Source organism: Pithys albifrons, chromosome 2, assembly GCF_047495875.1.
Source record: "Pithys albifrons albifrons isolate INPA30051 chromosome 2, PitAlb_v1, whole genome shotgun sequence".
NCBI classification, from domain to species: Eukaryota; Metazoa; Chordata; class Aves; order Passeriformes; family Thamnophilidae; genus Pithys; species Pithys albifrons.
The window spans coordinates 94871388-94886099 of record NC_092459.1 but is presented as its reverse complement, the minus strand read 5'-3'; the positions used below and the strand labels follow the sequence as shown (position 1 = coordinate 94886099).

Below are 14712 nucleotides of genomic sequence, written 5' to 3'. Positions count from 1 at the left end.
CCTGGGACAGGGTGAAGTGCACTGGCCATTGCCCCAGTTAGGAATTCAGGATCAGGCCCTATACCTGCAATACACTTTTTGTATGAATTCTCAGGCAATTTACTCATCACTTTGTACCCCAGCTATACATCTTTACAATACAATATATAACTCTCCCTGTTCCCTTTTTGCTGTTCTGAGTCCAGACAGCAAAATCATGAAAGCAGGAGACTATCCTTAATGGAACTAACCTTGTTAATTCCCTGATAATCAGGAAAAAGTCCTTATAACACACCATAATTTATGAATGATTTGCAAAACAAGGACAGAGGTGAATCTGCTTCCAAGCTACTTTCTGCTTTACCAAAAAGTAAGGGAAAACCTTATACAGTTCACAATTTACACCCAGAAGTGTCCAAGTCAAGCGAATCCTTGTATCATGTATTACCAACAACAGCCCTCAGCCAAGTCAAAATCCTTTCTGGTCCCTTGCTTGCCCATTTCTCCCATGCTCCCTACCCACTGTTCTCCTTCAGAGCTCTTCCTGTAGGAAGCACTCAAATCTCATCAGTACCTCCTCTCCCAACTCCACCTCAAAATAAGCCAGCTCCCTCCCATGTCTCCTACTTCCATGGCTTTGACATACAGTTGAGAGAGGCAACACAGCTGTGGCTGCCTCCAAGCATGCGTGTCCTGCCCGTCGAGCCAAAATAAGGATGCTTTACAGACACCACCTTCACTGCTGGCAAATTAAACAAATGGTGTGGGGTGCTGCAAGGCTGTGTTGCACAAATCTGATTTAGAAGGCACTTAGTAAATTAAAAATCCTTCCCCCATAGAAGTCAAAACATGTTACAGCCAGTGCTGGTAAAAGCAAAACATTCAGGCAAAATGCATTTCACTGGATTTGTGACCATGTTGAAGACGACCAGAAGAAAGGCATTCTTTTTTTCTAAGGATAACACCCCATCCATTCCAAATGTTAAGATGAGGTTTCCATTTTTAAATGAAAGAGCTCTGATTGTGCACTGTTGTAATTTCTGTCCCTGTTGTCACAATTAAATTATCACTTCCAGGAGATCATCTTTGTCAACTGGTCATATTAGACCTTCCTTAAAATGTTTGTTCTTACATCTGACCACTTCTCCCCCCAAATTCCACTACTACTTCACCCGCTTTTCCATTTGTCTTGAGGAAAAAATGTTCTTCCTGAAGAAAAGATTAAACCTCTAGGTCCTCAGAAACTGCAAAAATATTAGGAACAGTTTTTTAAATTACTATCTTATTCTGTCTCCAATCCTTTGATGATGCTAGCCTTAAGAGCAGTTGGTATCTGACAAAGGTCGTGGGTGGGATTTTGTCTCATTTGGCGTTTCTTTGGGGGTGCATTTTTAAAAATATTTTTTCTGCAAACAAAATGCAGCAGTTTATGCAGAGATTACAGTTCAGGTGAGAGTCTCCAACATATTCTGCTGAAATACACACACCTTGAGAAAAGTAGCATTGTATAGAGCAGCACTGTAAACTCTCAAGATCATCATCAGACAGGTCTGTAATGTGAGGCTTTTCTTCATGCATCACTGCTCATGGCAAAATCAAGTCACACATTGCAGAAACAGTCATTCATGTTGCAAAGTTAACTTTAATTGGTCTCACATCACAAACTGTTCGTGAAAAAGCCAAAATCCGAGTTATTAGGAGAAAAAAGAAACAATATTCAGTGTAATAAAATTATCTTCTCAATACGTCAGCTTAGCTCCTTCACATCATCCATTCTGACTGAATTATTAACATTTCCTAAAAAAAAAGATCTATTAGCAATCCCAAAATTTATATTCTGCACTCATTCTACCAAATATGGGTAATTACATTTAGGGAATATTTAAATCCAGGTGTTAGACGAAGAAATCAAAATGTAATTATTTTGTGCCACCTGTTCCCTGTACATTTAACAGGAATTTTATAAATAGTTTGAAGGCACAACTCTGTGGTTCTGCTTTGAACTCCTATGTGATGCCACTAGCTATTTTCTTAAAAATCCAGATCAGAACCACTATGCCATATTATCCAACAGGCAAATATTCATGGTTTTTAGCAGAGCTATTAAATTCTTGTGCAAATACTTGTCATTTTAACTGTAAGATACTAAAAAGATTTACTAGCCAAAGTTTACAAAACTAGCCAAAGACTTCACCTCTGTGAGATGACTGTACATAGTGCAGATAGTTGTTGCATTCAAAGCATTCCTTCTCTTGCAGAAAATAAACAGTTGGAAGCTTTCAATATTGTTACAATTCAAGTAACCCATTAGGATTTGAGGCCATTTGAAACAGGAATCAGATCCACTACAAAATGAGAGGGAAATAAAGGGGAGGGACAGAGGAAGGGAGTGTGGTGTCTTACATGACAACTCTTAGGCACACGAAAAATATTTTAACTACATGTGTGAGAGATTAATTTGACAATGAAAAGTACCATTGATTAAAACTTAAACCTTTGACTCTTTTCAACAATATGCTTAAATGAGAGACAAACCTTCTGCATGCTGTAACACGAGAAAGACAGACTCCTCGGAGATGATGTACTTGTGCAGACACACCATGTTGGGCACACAGCGGGGGATGATGGTCGTTCTGCTCCTGCTGTACTCACTACTTTTCCTTAGACCCTGACAGAGAACAAAAAGGTCAGTTGTACCCTCAGTTGCCTTTGGAGCCTGCTGTGCTCTGTGTTTATCAACCAAACTAATCTATCCGAGTTACTCTGGGCTTCAGAGAAACCACTCATCTGCTGCTCTATGCCCCTCGGTCCCCCGAGGCTGTGCTGATGGCATCTGGCGCATTTCCAGAGAACAGAAGATGGCACAAAGCTGCCATTAAAATCAATTACATGGGTCAATGTTTTTATTAGAATCTCTCTCAAACTAAGTCATCAGGATGACACTCAGTTATTTCCCTGTGACCTTTTTTTAAAATTTTACTTTTGTGTGTGACCAAAAGACACTGTTAAAAAATTCAATTCAAATTCTAAAGACAAAAAAATGCCTTAACCTTACAGGTAATCCTCACATTTTCATTTTACTTTACTAAAGACAACAACCACCACCAAAAAAAGGAAAGGATTAGTCTCCTTGAGAGGCAACGATTTTTGGGAGGTAACACAGAGATGAAGTTGCCAGAAGTGAAAAGATTGATGTGGGAGGGTGAAAGGGAGGGGAGAGAAAAGGAGAAAAAAATTATGTCAATAGTGTGACCTATTACAATATTGATAAACATAGGCAGCTAAATGGGAAATTCAATGTTACTCTATCTGCCAGTAGATGAGAGGTTCTAATAAAAAATATTCACAAATAAACCTTTCTGAGGAACAAACAGGTTTGCTGTATCCTGCACATACTTAAGAAAAACAATTTCAAAGGCCAGGCGCACAAAGTTAAGGCAGACTTGTAAGCTAAATCCAAAGCAAAGTTACAAAATGTTAACAACTAATTAGAGCTACATGTTTGGGACACAGCTTTTTGAAACACAAAAGTGTAATGTGAAAAATTTTATTCTGATCAATTAACTACTCATTAATTCAATTGGTTAGTAAGATTAAACTCAGTTTTCACAGTCTATGGATGTAAAACGTAAGGAAACAATTTTGAATAAGATCAGTCATACATGTCATCCAGAATGCACTTTGGCCAATATCATATTCTTCAGCTAAAGAAGACCAAACACAAAGTGCAATGGATGTACTCAGGTTAAGAGGAATTTTCACCTTCAGCAGCAGCCTACACATGTCCTGAGCCACCAGGGCTTTACAGATGTTTTAAGCAGCACATTAAACTTGTGATTCTTTCCCAAAGCCAGGTAAGGTGCTGGCCTCAATAGCCAGTGGCAACTCAAGTGTCTAAATGAGCACATCTGAGCACTAGGGATGTTACAGGGAAAGCAAGAGAATGCAACTGAATGCCAACAAAATAATTCCAATGCACTTAATAGGGTTATGTGCATTACCATAACAATATATTGCAGGGAAAACTAATATATAATTACATACAAATTGATCTTTGTGTGGTGGTGTAATTTGGGAGGCCATATAAGAAAAGATTATTAATAAATAATAAAATATTGTACTCACCTTCAATATAAAAGTCTGCTGTGTTCTAGTGTCCATTACGAGCAAAACCTAGGCAAAAAGTATTCAGAGAAACATTTAAGATTCACATGAGTAAGCTAAAAAAACATAGTTCTTAAATCTAATGTTGAATATTCTTTCAAAGAAAGGGTTATAAGCAATCATTTTTTAAAAAAAATTAAACCCCTGAAGCATGCAACTTTTTTTTTCAGGAAAAAATATGACTGAGGATATAGATTTCTAGTATAAAAGTTACTAGAACGAAAAAGGCAGATTTATTTTCGGAGAAAATTGTGAATGGGTTTGCTGCAGAGAGGAGAATATCTACAGCTACAAATAGCATCTGTGTTAGCAGTGCATCACCTCTACTGAGAGCACTTTAAACACAGCAATAAGAGAAGCACTAAATAGCAACTACACTCTCAGCAAGCTCCATTTATTTATATGTTGAAAACAAAACAAACAAAAAGATGTATGTGTATATACATCTAGGAAACTGCATCTTTAGAAAGCTGAAGCCATCCATATCTCTGTCTTCAAATCATCCTGCCCAGGAATTGTTTTCAAACTCTGAGAACACAGATGTGCTTGAAAAGCATCAGCTGCAAGACAGCTACACGAGCAGCACAAGCATGAACTCAACCCTCCTCCAGGAACAAGAGTGTGCACTCACTGTTTATTTACAACAGACATTGTAAACTTCCAGTATAAATATTCACATACAGTTATACCAAAATATTTAGGCTGAAAAATCAAACTCCTAAAGGGCTTCCAGTGCCAGCACTGGGATTGTAACTCTGAGTTTAATAGATAAAATGCAGCAACTCCAAGCCAACAGACAAGGTGCAGTGAAGACCAAGTTACCTCGCATCGAAAAACCTTCTGGCAGAGGAATGACATGTCAGGAGTAACAGGGCGTTGGATTCATCAGGTGACAGAAGGGCAACACAATGCACTCTTCCTTATCTCCCTGCTGCATGGGGCAGGGATGCAGCCATGCCCTGCTATCTCTGAAAGTGTGATGTCTTACAGCTTGAAATGCTGACTTTCCTCATGCCAAGGGAACTGTGGAAACATCTGTCCTGTGCAGTGCCCACAGTGAGGTGAGGTGGAGACGTGCCAAAGGCCTGGGCTGCTGGGCCAGGAGGGGAGCTCTCCGGGCAGGGCTGTGCTGGCTTTCCCCAGGCAGTCGCTGCAGCAAAGCAACCTTTGCTCTCTGGGATGGTCACATTCAAAACACTGCCCTCTGTCTCTCTCTTGAATCTCAAGTAAGAAACGGAGAATTGAGTCTTCTCTAAGCATGTCTCTCTCACCAAATTTCACCAAAAGAAATAGTCACAGACACCTCCATCTCAAAGATGACTTCTTTTACTAGAGCTGTATCCAATTTTAAAATCTGCTTTATATTTTCTTGCAAAAACACCCGCAAAAAAAAAAAACACAGAAAAACCCCAATCAAACAAAAAAATTACCACCACCACAATCAAAAAAAACCACCATCCCAAAAAAATTAAACAAACCAAAGAAACCAAACAGAAGTTCATGTTACTGAGAGTTTTGACAAAGAAATAACACACAGCTTCCATGTCAAGGGCATGGTAAGGAAAGAGATATCTGCAGACCACTGTGTTTGTCTAACAACTTTTCAGGCCTTGTACTTGGGGCTTCCAGAAAGAATGAAAACCAGCTGAATAAATAACTGTAAAACCGGTTCTGTTATTCTTGCTTAACCGAAAGGTGTAAATTAAAATTTAAAAAAATCCCACACTAACCAACCAACGAAAACGAACAGGACAAGAAAAATCCACTTTACAAGAGATGTCAAAAGAAGATTAAAAGGGTTTGGAAACATCATGTGTTTATAGTCACTTTCCTTCCTCTTCTCCCAAGTTTGTTTGTACCTAGACACTGTTCACATTGAGGCAATAAATACGAGAACATATGTGATTTTTTTTTTTTATGTGCCCTTTGACTGTCAATATCTCCCAAACAGGTGTTGGCTAAATGATTATAAATTGGCCTCTGGATACACCTCTTCAACTGAGCTGTACAGGACTGGCGATAATATAATTAGACCTAAAAACATCAGGCTGGTGAATGCTTTCCATCTGTTTGGCAATAATGTTTAGTTAACAATAGTCTTTAAAAAGAAGCACCTTCAACTTCAGTTCTTAAAGTTATTTATAGGGCCATTCTTAACACACCAGCACTCTTGCTAACAAGAGCTTTAGCCACTTGGAAATTATTAGCCATACGGCTGTATATGAAAAGGAATAGCAGCATTTAACATCTGTATCTCTCCAGATTTACAAGCATCAACCTCATTTAAAGTCATTTCTTAATGAACAGTTCCATGGTCTGTATTAATATTATAGTTGCATGCACAAAGATCATAAGAAGCCAAACATTTTTTTAATACCAACAGTAGGCCAATCAGTAATGAAGCTGTCAGCATAAAGGACAGAATAATAGCTTCTTTAACCCTCAAACAGGATTTGTTCATTTGTAGAGTAGAAGACACCAATTTAAAAACTGCTCATGGGTTTGCTCACCTTTATAAAGACAAAAATCTAATTTGGTACTAATTTGATACAATTGTCTTTCCAATAAAAGGCTCCTAAAGCCATCTTTTATTCCATGATAAAACAACTGCTATAACTAAAACTGTCATGAAATAATTACCTTTGATAGCATACCTTATTGCACAAATACAATTAATGTATTCCTCCCTTTCATTTTTCATACTTGCTTATCAGCACTGTATTAGCATATGGTGCAACAGAACAGATTACTGAGCCCTCGCCCTATAAGATGACATATAGAATGAGGGCCACTAACACGAACAAAGCAGACAGCGGGTCCCTTTAGGGCCGGCTTCATCTGCTGTTATATTACAACATCCAAATGGAAGTAGCAGCTAGAGTTTTGTCACTGTAATAACAACAACTGGTATCAGTGTGCTTTTGAGGTTAACTACTTAGATGGACTACCCAGTCTAACTATCCAGCTTCTTTTCTTCTGCTTCCCATCAAACATCACACCTAACAGATTAACATCTCATCTACAGCTCCACTTCATTTTAGGGCCAATTATTTCTTTTTTGATTCAGTGTCAACCTTTCTGCAAAACTGTTTACCCCAAAAGGGAAGCCAAGAGGCCCAGGAAGAGCCAGAAGAGTAACTAGAAATTCATCCAGTGGTGCTCCACTTGGCCCTGTCAGACTGTGGACTTTACATGGACCCACCAAAGCAAAAACCTACTTTAAGGGAAAGCAGACTGCATGCGTATTACAAAGGTGTTGTTTAACTAGATTCTTCCAGATAATTAAAGGACTACATGAATGAACAAATTGCTATCACAAAACTGACATTCCAGAAAGGGATAAGTCCAGAAAAGAGAGAGCCACGAGCATATTTGCTTGACTTTTTACCACACATCCAGGGCAGAGAAAGGTCAGCAGCTTTTGGATGCATTTCCAGGCCGCTGCAGAAGGGCATAACTGTAAGCCTGCCACTGACCCAGATGTCAACTTCTTCTCCTTACCACATGCTTTGCAGCCAAATTCTAGATAGTGGGGCAACACATCCTTCCTGTTTGCTTTCCTTCATACTACTATCCCATTGCAAAAGGGAATGTTTCAGAAATTCTTTTTCTAAAATTTCTTTTTAAAATGCAAGGTGGCAAGGCACTACCCTACTGGCACAATGGGACAAAATGAGATTCCACAGAGCATTCCCTACAACAGCCTCCCCAAGGCTTAACGAAGGCCTTCTCCAGAGCAGATCACACAGAGGTGCTGGCATTAGAATAGACTGCTTCTAGTTCACATAAGTTCTTTTACCAATGACGATGACTCTGTAACTTGTAATATTTAATATCTCCTAACAATGAGCTGTCAGCTGTAACATCCAGCATGCTATCTCATAGAAGAGAGAGAATGCACAGCAGAGCATTCCTGGGCACTGAGCAGCTAGCCTGTGACACAGAAGAAGACAAGACAAAATCCTATTTGTAATACTAATGTATGAACAGAGTCAAGGACTACACATCACACTTTTATGACACTATTGCTTACTCATTCTTTTCCTATTTCTTTGCATTGATGACAACCTCAACATGGCCAAAAACACTGATGCAAAAAGGAATTACCACAAATAAATATCTAATGCAAACAAGAGTCTTCAGCAGCACAGACATCCCTAATTTTGCACTTGAGCTCTGAGGCACATCCCTAAAAAAGTGAACACAGCAGTGCTGCATGACAGCATCTCAGTAAAGTGACAGATAGCAACAACTCTCCATGATGCCAAATAGGATTTTCTACTTGTAAATTCTTCTTTTTTTTTCCCTAAGTCAAGGGTTAATTCTGATGCTGACAGCAGCTACTTAAAAATATTAGCTTCTTAGATTTGATTTACAGTGTATCCAACAGCTTAGTGGAAAATAAATTAAATTCAATTCAATATAGTAGGTACAATTAATTGGAGAAAAATAAAATAAAACCTGTCTGGTAAATAACAATAGTCTGGCTTTAAGAAAACAGTTAACTTTAGGATCCTTTAAATGCACAGAAATTAGCAAATGTTTCAGTATGCTAATTTTTTTTAATTAAAAGATATTTCTGCAGTAAAAGCTCTTTCATATGCACTACTGATTCTTCATCAAACGTTAAGTTTCCAACTTAACACCAGTATAGCCGGTGGCAGCCTGAAGGTTTACCATCTGCTGCCACCCAAAGTCACGGTGGCCACCTTCAGAACATATGCATCAAAGCCCTGAGATAAGAGACTGAAGGAATACTGCAGAAGTCAGCATAAGGGGAAGCACAGACCCAGAGGCAGGCAACAGGCAAGTCAACAGGAAAAAAGAACATGATGAACCATTAGTCACCCCACCGAGCACCCCACCAAGGTCGCGGGGGACAGCACTGAAGAACTAAGGGCTGCTCTAACTGTACTGCTCTCCTACGAGCGGCTTTCATATAAATGCATAAATCCTGTCACACTGCAGACATTTGCTACCCCAGTTCCCCTTTCTTTTCTGGTTTTTTTTCCCCTCCCTTCTCCCCTGCCCAACATCCCATACCAATTTTTTTTCTAGTCTCCAGTCTTTCAGGATATAGTTTAGAACATCCCTGTGCTTTTTAGTTACTTCAGCAGCTTTAAATAGTCATCGAAACAAACATATCAACACATTTGCTTACAAAAATGCAACTTTAAGTTCACTGACACCATTGAAAAATAGCTCGTGCCTGATCAAAGGAAATTGAATAGATCTCTTACTGCAATACCAGACAACAGAAAGGTTTTGAAGACAAACCAGAGCTAAGGGATTACTTTAAAGTCATCTCCATTTTGTTATTAAACTACTGCACTACGCTGAAAACACTTCACGTAATAATGTCACCACCAGTGGGCCATCTATTAATTCTGGTCATTATCTACTAAACAAATGCACTTTTACCATAGGATAGATACTCTAACTAAAGTCCTACAAACTGGAATCTGTACCAGATGAACAACTAGGATTTTTTTTTCGCATTTACCCCACCAATTGGAAAATTCCATTACAGGTAGTGACAGACAACAAGGAACGAGACAAGCTGTCCACCTGATCCTAGGGATGAGTATTTGGGACTGCAAGAAAACCTCAGCAGAGGCTGGCACACAGCTGGTGCTGCAGTCAGGACACAGTTGCAGTGATAAGGCAGAAGCGGGGGTGCAATTCCTCCCACTCTCCTCAGCTATGCTGGCCATCACAAGGCTACCAGGATTAAAAGATCTATTTAACACAGATTTATTCTTGTCACTTTTCAGATTACACCACATGAACTCTCACTCGTCTCCCTCTGTCGTTACAAAAAGAGATTACATTTGGCTAATATGTATGAAAAATGTGATTATTGCTTATCCTGGTACCTGTGCAATATGAATTATCTTCAGTTTGCAATTATTCCTCCTTTCAAACCGTTATTCTGAGGAACTTACAGCTCATATATTCTAGGACTTGTAATAATAGCATACTTATAAGACAAACGGTGCAGCTTTAAATAATGAAAATGCTAAGAAAGCAGCATATATTCAAATTTGAATTTTTAAATACTTGAAGTTGGTTGGTAGCAAAGTCCATTTTCTTAGAGCAAACTAAAAACAGACCAATAAATTACAAATGGTGAAATATTAACCTAGAAAATATATCTGGCAGGTTTTGCTAGAGAATGCATTTTACAATATGAAATGCCACTGGCATTGTAGAATAATTGCCTGGCACCAATTATGTACTTAGTCACAGTTCGGAAGATAAACATAAATAATTTTGGTTTAAAAGAAAATATCTCTATGAATTCTTTCTTTCTGGAGGCCAGAAAATCTATATAGTTCAGTCTGCACAGGAACATCCAAAAATGTAATTTCTATTTTCTAAAGGCAAGGGCAAAATTTGCATTACTCTCTCAAACCTTAGGACTGCTTTATGTCGGATGAAATAAAACATTCACTAAAGTCAAAAGAAATTTTAGTAAGACAAACAAGAAAGAAGCTAGAGAGAGACTAAAGGTTGTAACAACAAGTACTCAGAAATGTTCAGGGTAGCATTAATGGAAAGATTTCAAGAAAACAAGCGGCAGGTGTTTGAGGGCAGGGAAGGAGGGACAAGACTCTAAATAGCTGGCAGAAAGATTGCGTTTTAAAGTTGAGTAAGCTTTGTTACGTGGGGCTTGAAACCTAACTGCAGTGAGGAATAATCCCACAGCAGTGGGGAAGGGAAGGTAGTCAGCCAAGTTTTGACAATAACTCTGTAGTTGATTTGATTTTGTAGGACTTGGCAAATCACTTAAAAAACCAAAAGGTTATCAAAACATAAAACCAACTCTTAAAAATTTATTTGTATGAATAGTTACTATCATTACTCTGTTTCAGATTTTCAACCATTTTTGCCACTGCTATTTTCCATTATGCCATGTTTGTATGTTTATTACAGTTCACTTCCCCCCACACCACTTATGCACACACAGTCACTCAGTCAAACCCGTAAGATGATCTAAAGATGCTTGGCAGAGTGCACCTGAGAGCCAGGTGAGAGAAAACATCTGCTACAGTCAACTCAGTTTCACAGCTGCAATAGTCTTTAATCTCACCTCAAAAGGCCAAATATTTAAGTTTCTAACAAATGCGAAGAGAACATAGTTATGTGTCCTGTTATTCACACACAGCACACACAGTGCTGTAAGAAGGGCCTATTGCTTCTACCCTCTGATTATATTTCATTAAAGCTAGCCACAACCTGTTTGAATTCAACTCTGGGTCTGCAGGTTATGCATGAGAAGTTGACATATATTCTAAATACTTCTGCTTTTTGGCACTGTCACTCACTGAGCAGATAATTAATAATCACACTTTAAAAATAATTAGTAATACTGATTTGTTTTTCTGCATACCTTTAAAGTCAATTCATCAAAATGTACTACCACCTGAATTATGACTTCCTAAGAGAGTACAAGCCACAAAAAATCCTGTACTCAAGATCAACAGAATTGCTTTCAGTTCTTAAAAAAGTTATCTACCTCCAGAATCCTTTTCAGAAACTCCCAAAATAATTTTAGCAAGGCCCTGATGAAAGTATTTTATTTTTTAAAGTTTCATAATAAAGTTTGACAAACAGTGTATTTAACAACAAGCTCAAATGTACAGGCAGCTGTGGAAGAACTGATCACAGTCACACCAGTGCCAGTACAGACAGTGTGGCTTGATGGGGGACCAGAGGAGGGGATAGAACAGACATAAAAGACAGTCATTGGTTACAGAGGCACAGTTATTACTTAATGCACTCTGCTTTCAAGATGAATCTTTAAATTGAATGAATCTAAATAACAGAGGGTTCTAAAGAATAAGAAATTGGGTTTGAAACAGCATTGTGAAGGTATCCAGCAGCACCATAACAAAGTAATTTCTTTAGGGGCCGGTTGTAGCTTCAAAGGAAAGATTTGCCTAGGGCAGAAACTCAGCACAGAATCTGCAACCTTGATTTTTAATTAGGTAAATTTTGAAAGCAAAACTCTTTCCTATTCCAAAAGGAAGTTTTCTGCTTTAAGGTACATGAACTGATAAAATAATTGATCATTCTTGGTTGGCGATAACAGCAGCAAAAATATTTAGGTATGAATTTGTTTTCAATGCAGTACCTCTGGTAACACTAATGAGAGCTTTGCTCCCCAATCAGCAGCACCTCAGATTCCACAATGTTTGCAGGACTAAAGCCACCTTTATAATTAGATTAAACCTCTATTTTCAGAACCCTACTCGCAGGCACACTTTTCACCTAATAAACATATAAAATACTTGCAAACACCACCTCGTCAACTTTTGACACCACGAAGTGAGCAAATGCAGTAGCAGTAGAATTCAAGAAAACTGTTTTTCTCAAGCAAAGTGTAGGTCCTCTTTAGTCTAATAGAATAGTCAGATTTATACCACAGCCTTTGCATGGGAGCTGAAGCAGAAGGATGGGAGGCAAGCCTCAGAGTTGAATAATCCTAAAATCTCTAACTCCCTCAGATTCAACAGTAAAGGGTCCACATGATGAAAATTATTAAGGTGACAAGAGAGGTGAAAGGGCAGACAGGAAAACAAAGATTGCACATTGGGAATAAACTAGGCTAAAATTTAAATATCTAACCATTCTGCCTAATCAAAAATAGTTTGAAAAAAACCCAGAGTTTCAGGTAGCAACAAACATTTTGTCTATGAAAATGAAGCCAACTCAAAACACTTCGAGAGGCTTCAAAAGAAGAACAAAGAGCAACATTACTCTAAGGGAAGGCACTAAACCTTTCAGCATTTGATGCAGGGAAGGTTAACAGCTGGTTTTCTCAAGGCAGCACCGTAGCAGGCAGACACCACTCTGGGCTTCAGCAGTGGAAGAAAAGTCTGCAAACCAACCAACACCATTTTTAAGACAGTGTGTTTAAACCAGTCTTGCTAGGGATTAGGCAAGCCAGCAGTTACAATGCCAGTGGCTCATTACTATCCACACAACTGTTTTCTGCTGAAACCAAAGAAGCTACCTAAGGGTTAGAACAGAGAAGTATTTACAGGTAAAACTCTGCAAGATGCTGAATCAGATACAGCCTCGTGCCCAAAAGCAAGGCATCTTCAATGCTGGCCTTGAAAAATCAAAATCCATTTTCAAGAACAAGCATGCTATGTCATCTACTTGGCTCCAGCAAGGATTCTTGCACATTGATTTGGACTTCTCCCTAGAAATATAGGGAAAAAAGGAAGCATACTCAGAATAAGACTAAGTTTGTGACAAGCATAACGTGAAAGGAGGAATGCAGAGTACAAAGAGATCTGAAAGGATATGGCTCCCTTTTCCACAGAGTAGTTAAACACGAACTCTGAGCCCTATGATACTGTTTACACATAAGCATACCAGCTGTATCCACAGGCCTGTTACTTCTCACACACATCTTTGACACTACACAGCTTGTATTTTTGTCATCATTAGAACCTTGATTCTTCCCAACTCTGCTTCAGAAATCTGAAAACGCTTAGCTCACACCTGGAACATTTACTGAAACTCTGCTCCAAGAGAATAAGGAGATCTGGCACCACCAGGGACTTCATTGTGATTATTCTTATACAAGAACTGTAATACTTAAAAGGTCTTTCTTGATCAATTTCCAACACTTCTTCAGGTTCACATTGTCAGACTAATCCACAAAATCCATGCCTACTACATCCATTTAGTGGTTAGTAATTTAGTTAGCACCTACTAATGCAACAGATAGGTGGCCTTTCCAACCTGTCTCTCATATATACAGAGTGAAATACGGGCTAAATTCTGTACTTACAATTGAGGAAAGAAGATGCAATGAATATGAAGTCAGAGCTGAGAAAACCTTGTGTGCTATAAAAACAACCATAATACCTGAAGTATACAGCCCTCTGAGGGGAAGTTATCAACTTATGCACACAATTACAACAAAACAGGCAAAGAAAACCAAAAATCAGTCCCAATAGCTAGGTTCAGTCCAACAAGTAAAAGAAGCCAAGAAATGCAGACCTTAAGAGATAAGGTACAGGTTTTCTGATGCATGTTACAAATTGACAGCGCATCAGTACCTCACCACAAACCAGGGACCACATAAGGAACTATCAAAAGGCACAAGGGATTTGGCACACCAAAAAGGAAATGAGCATTACACTCTGCATTAGCCACTGTCACATTGCTGAATAATAATACTACACCATCTTAAAAGTATTTGGTAAGGTAATGCTAATCAGCATTATCAAAACAATGCAACAATTCTTCTGGTCCCTTAATTAGGCTTGCAAAAACTCAGTATGGTCCTTTACTGTTTACAGAGGGGTATTACCCTGGGATTTTGGAAGACATCATTTGCATGACTCAAAAATAAGCTTGGCTTCATTGCTAAATCTCTGTCTTGACAACAGATTTCAATTCCAAATTCTCAGGGAAGGAGAACAGTTGTGTATGTTCCCAGTCCCCATTTCAAGTAAGAGTTCAAAGGTAGGAATTTCTACCCTTCTGTATTTCAAGTATTCACCAGATTGTTCAACAGAAAATACATCAACTTGTCCTTACCGCAGT

The 14712-nt window shown here is 38.6% G+C and overlaps 1 protein-coding gene across 2 annotated transcripts in view; it reads right to left on the bottom strand.

Annotated features, from left to right (window-relative positions):
- The window catches only part of RPS6KC1 (ribosomal protein S6 kinase C1), an 89215-nt gene that overhangs the window by 25629 nt on the left and 48874 nt on the right, over nt 1-14712 (bottom strand). For both annotated transcript variants that reach the window (XM_071578367.1, XM_071578356.1), the window contains exons 10-11: nt 4105-4152; nt 2515-2647 (exon numbers count right to left, since the gene is read on the bottom strand). In XM_071578367.1, the coding sequence (XP_071434468.1) occupies nt 2515-2647; nt 4105-4152 (181 nt within the window). The remainder of the gene's footprint in view (nt 1-2514; nt 2648-4104; nt 4153-14712) is intronic.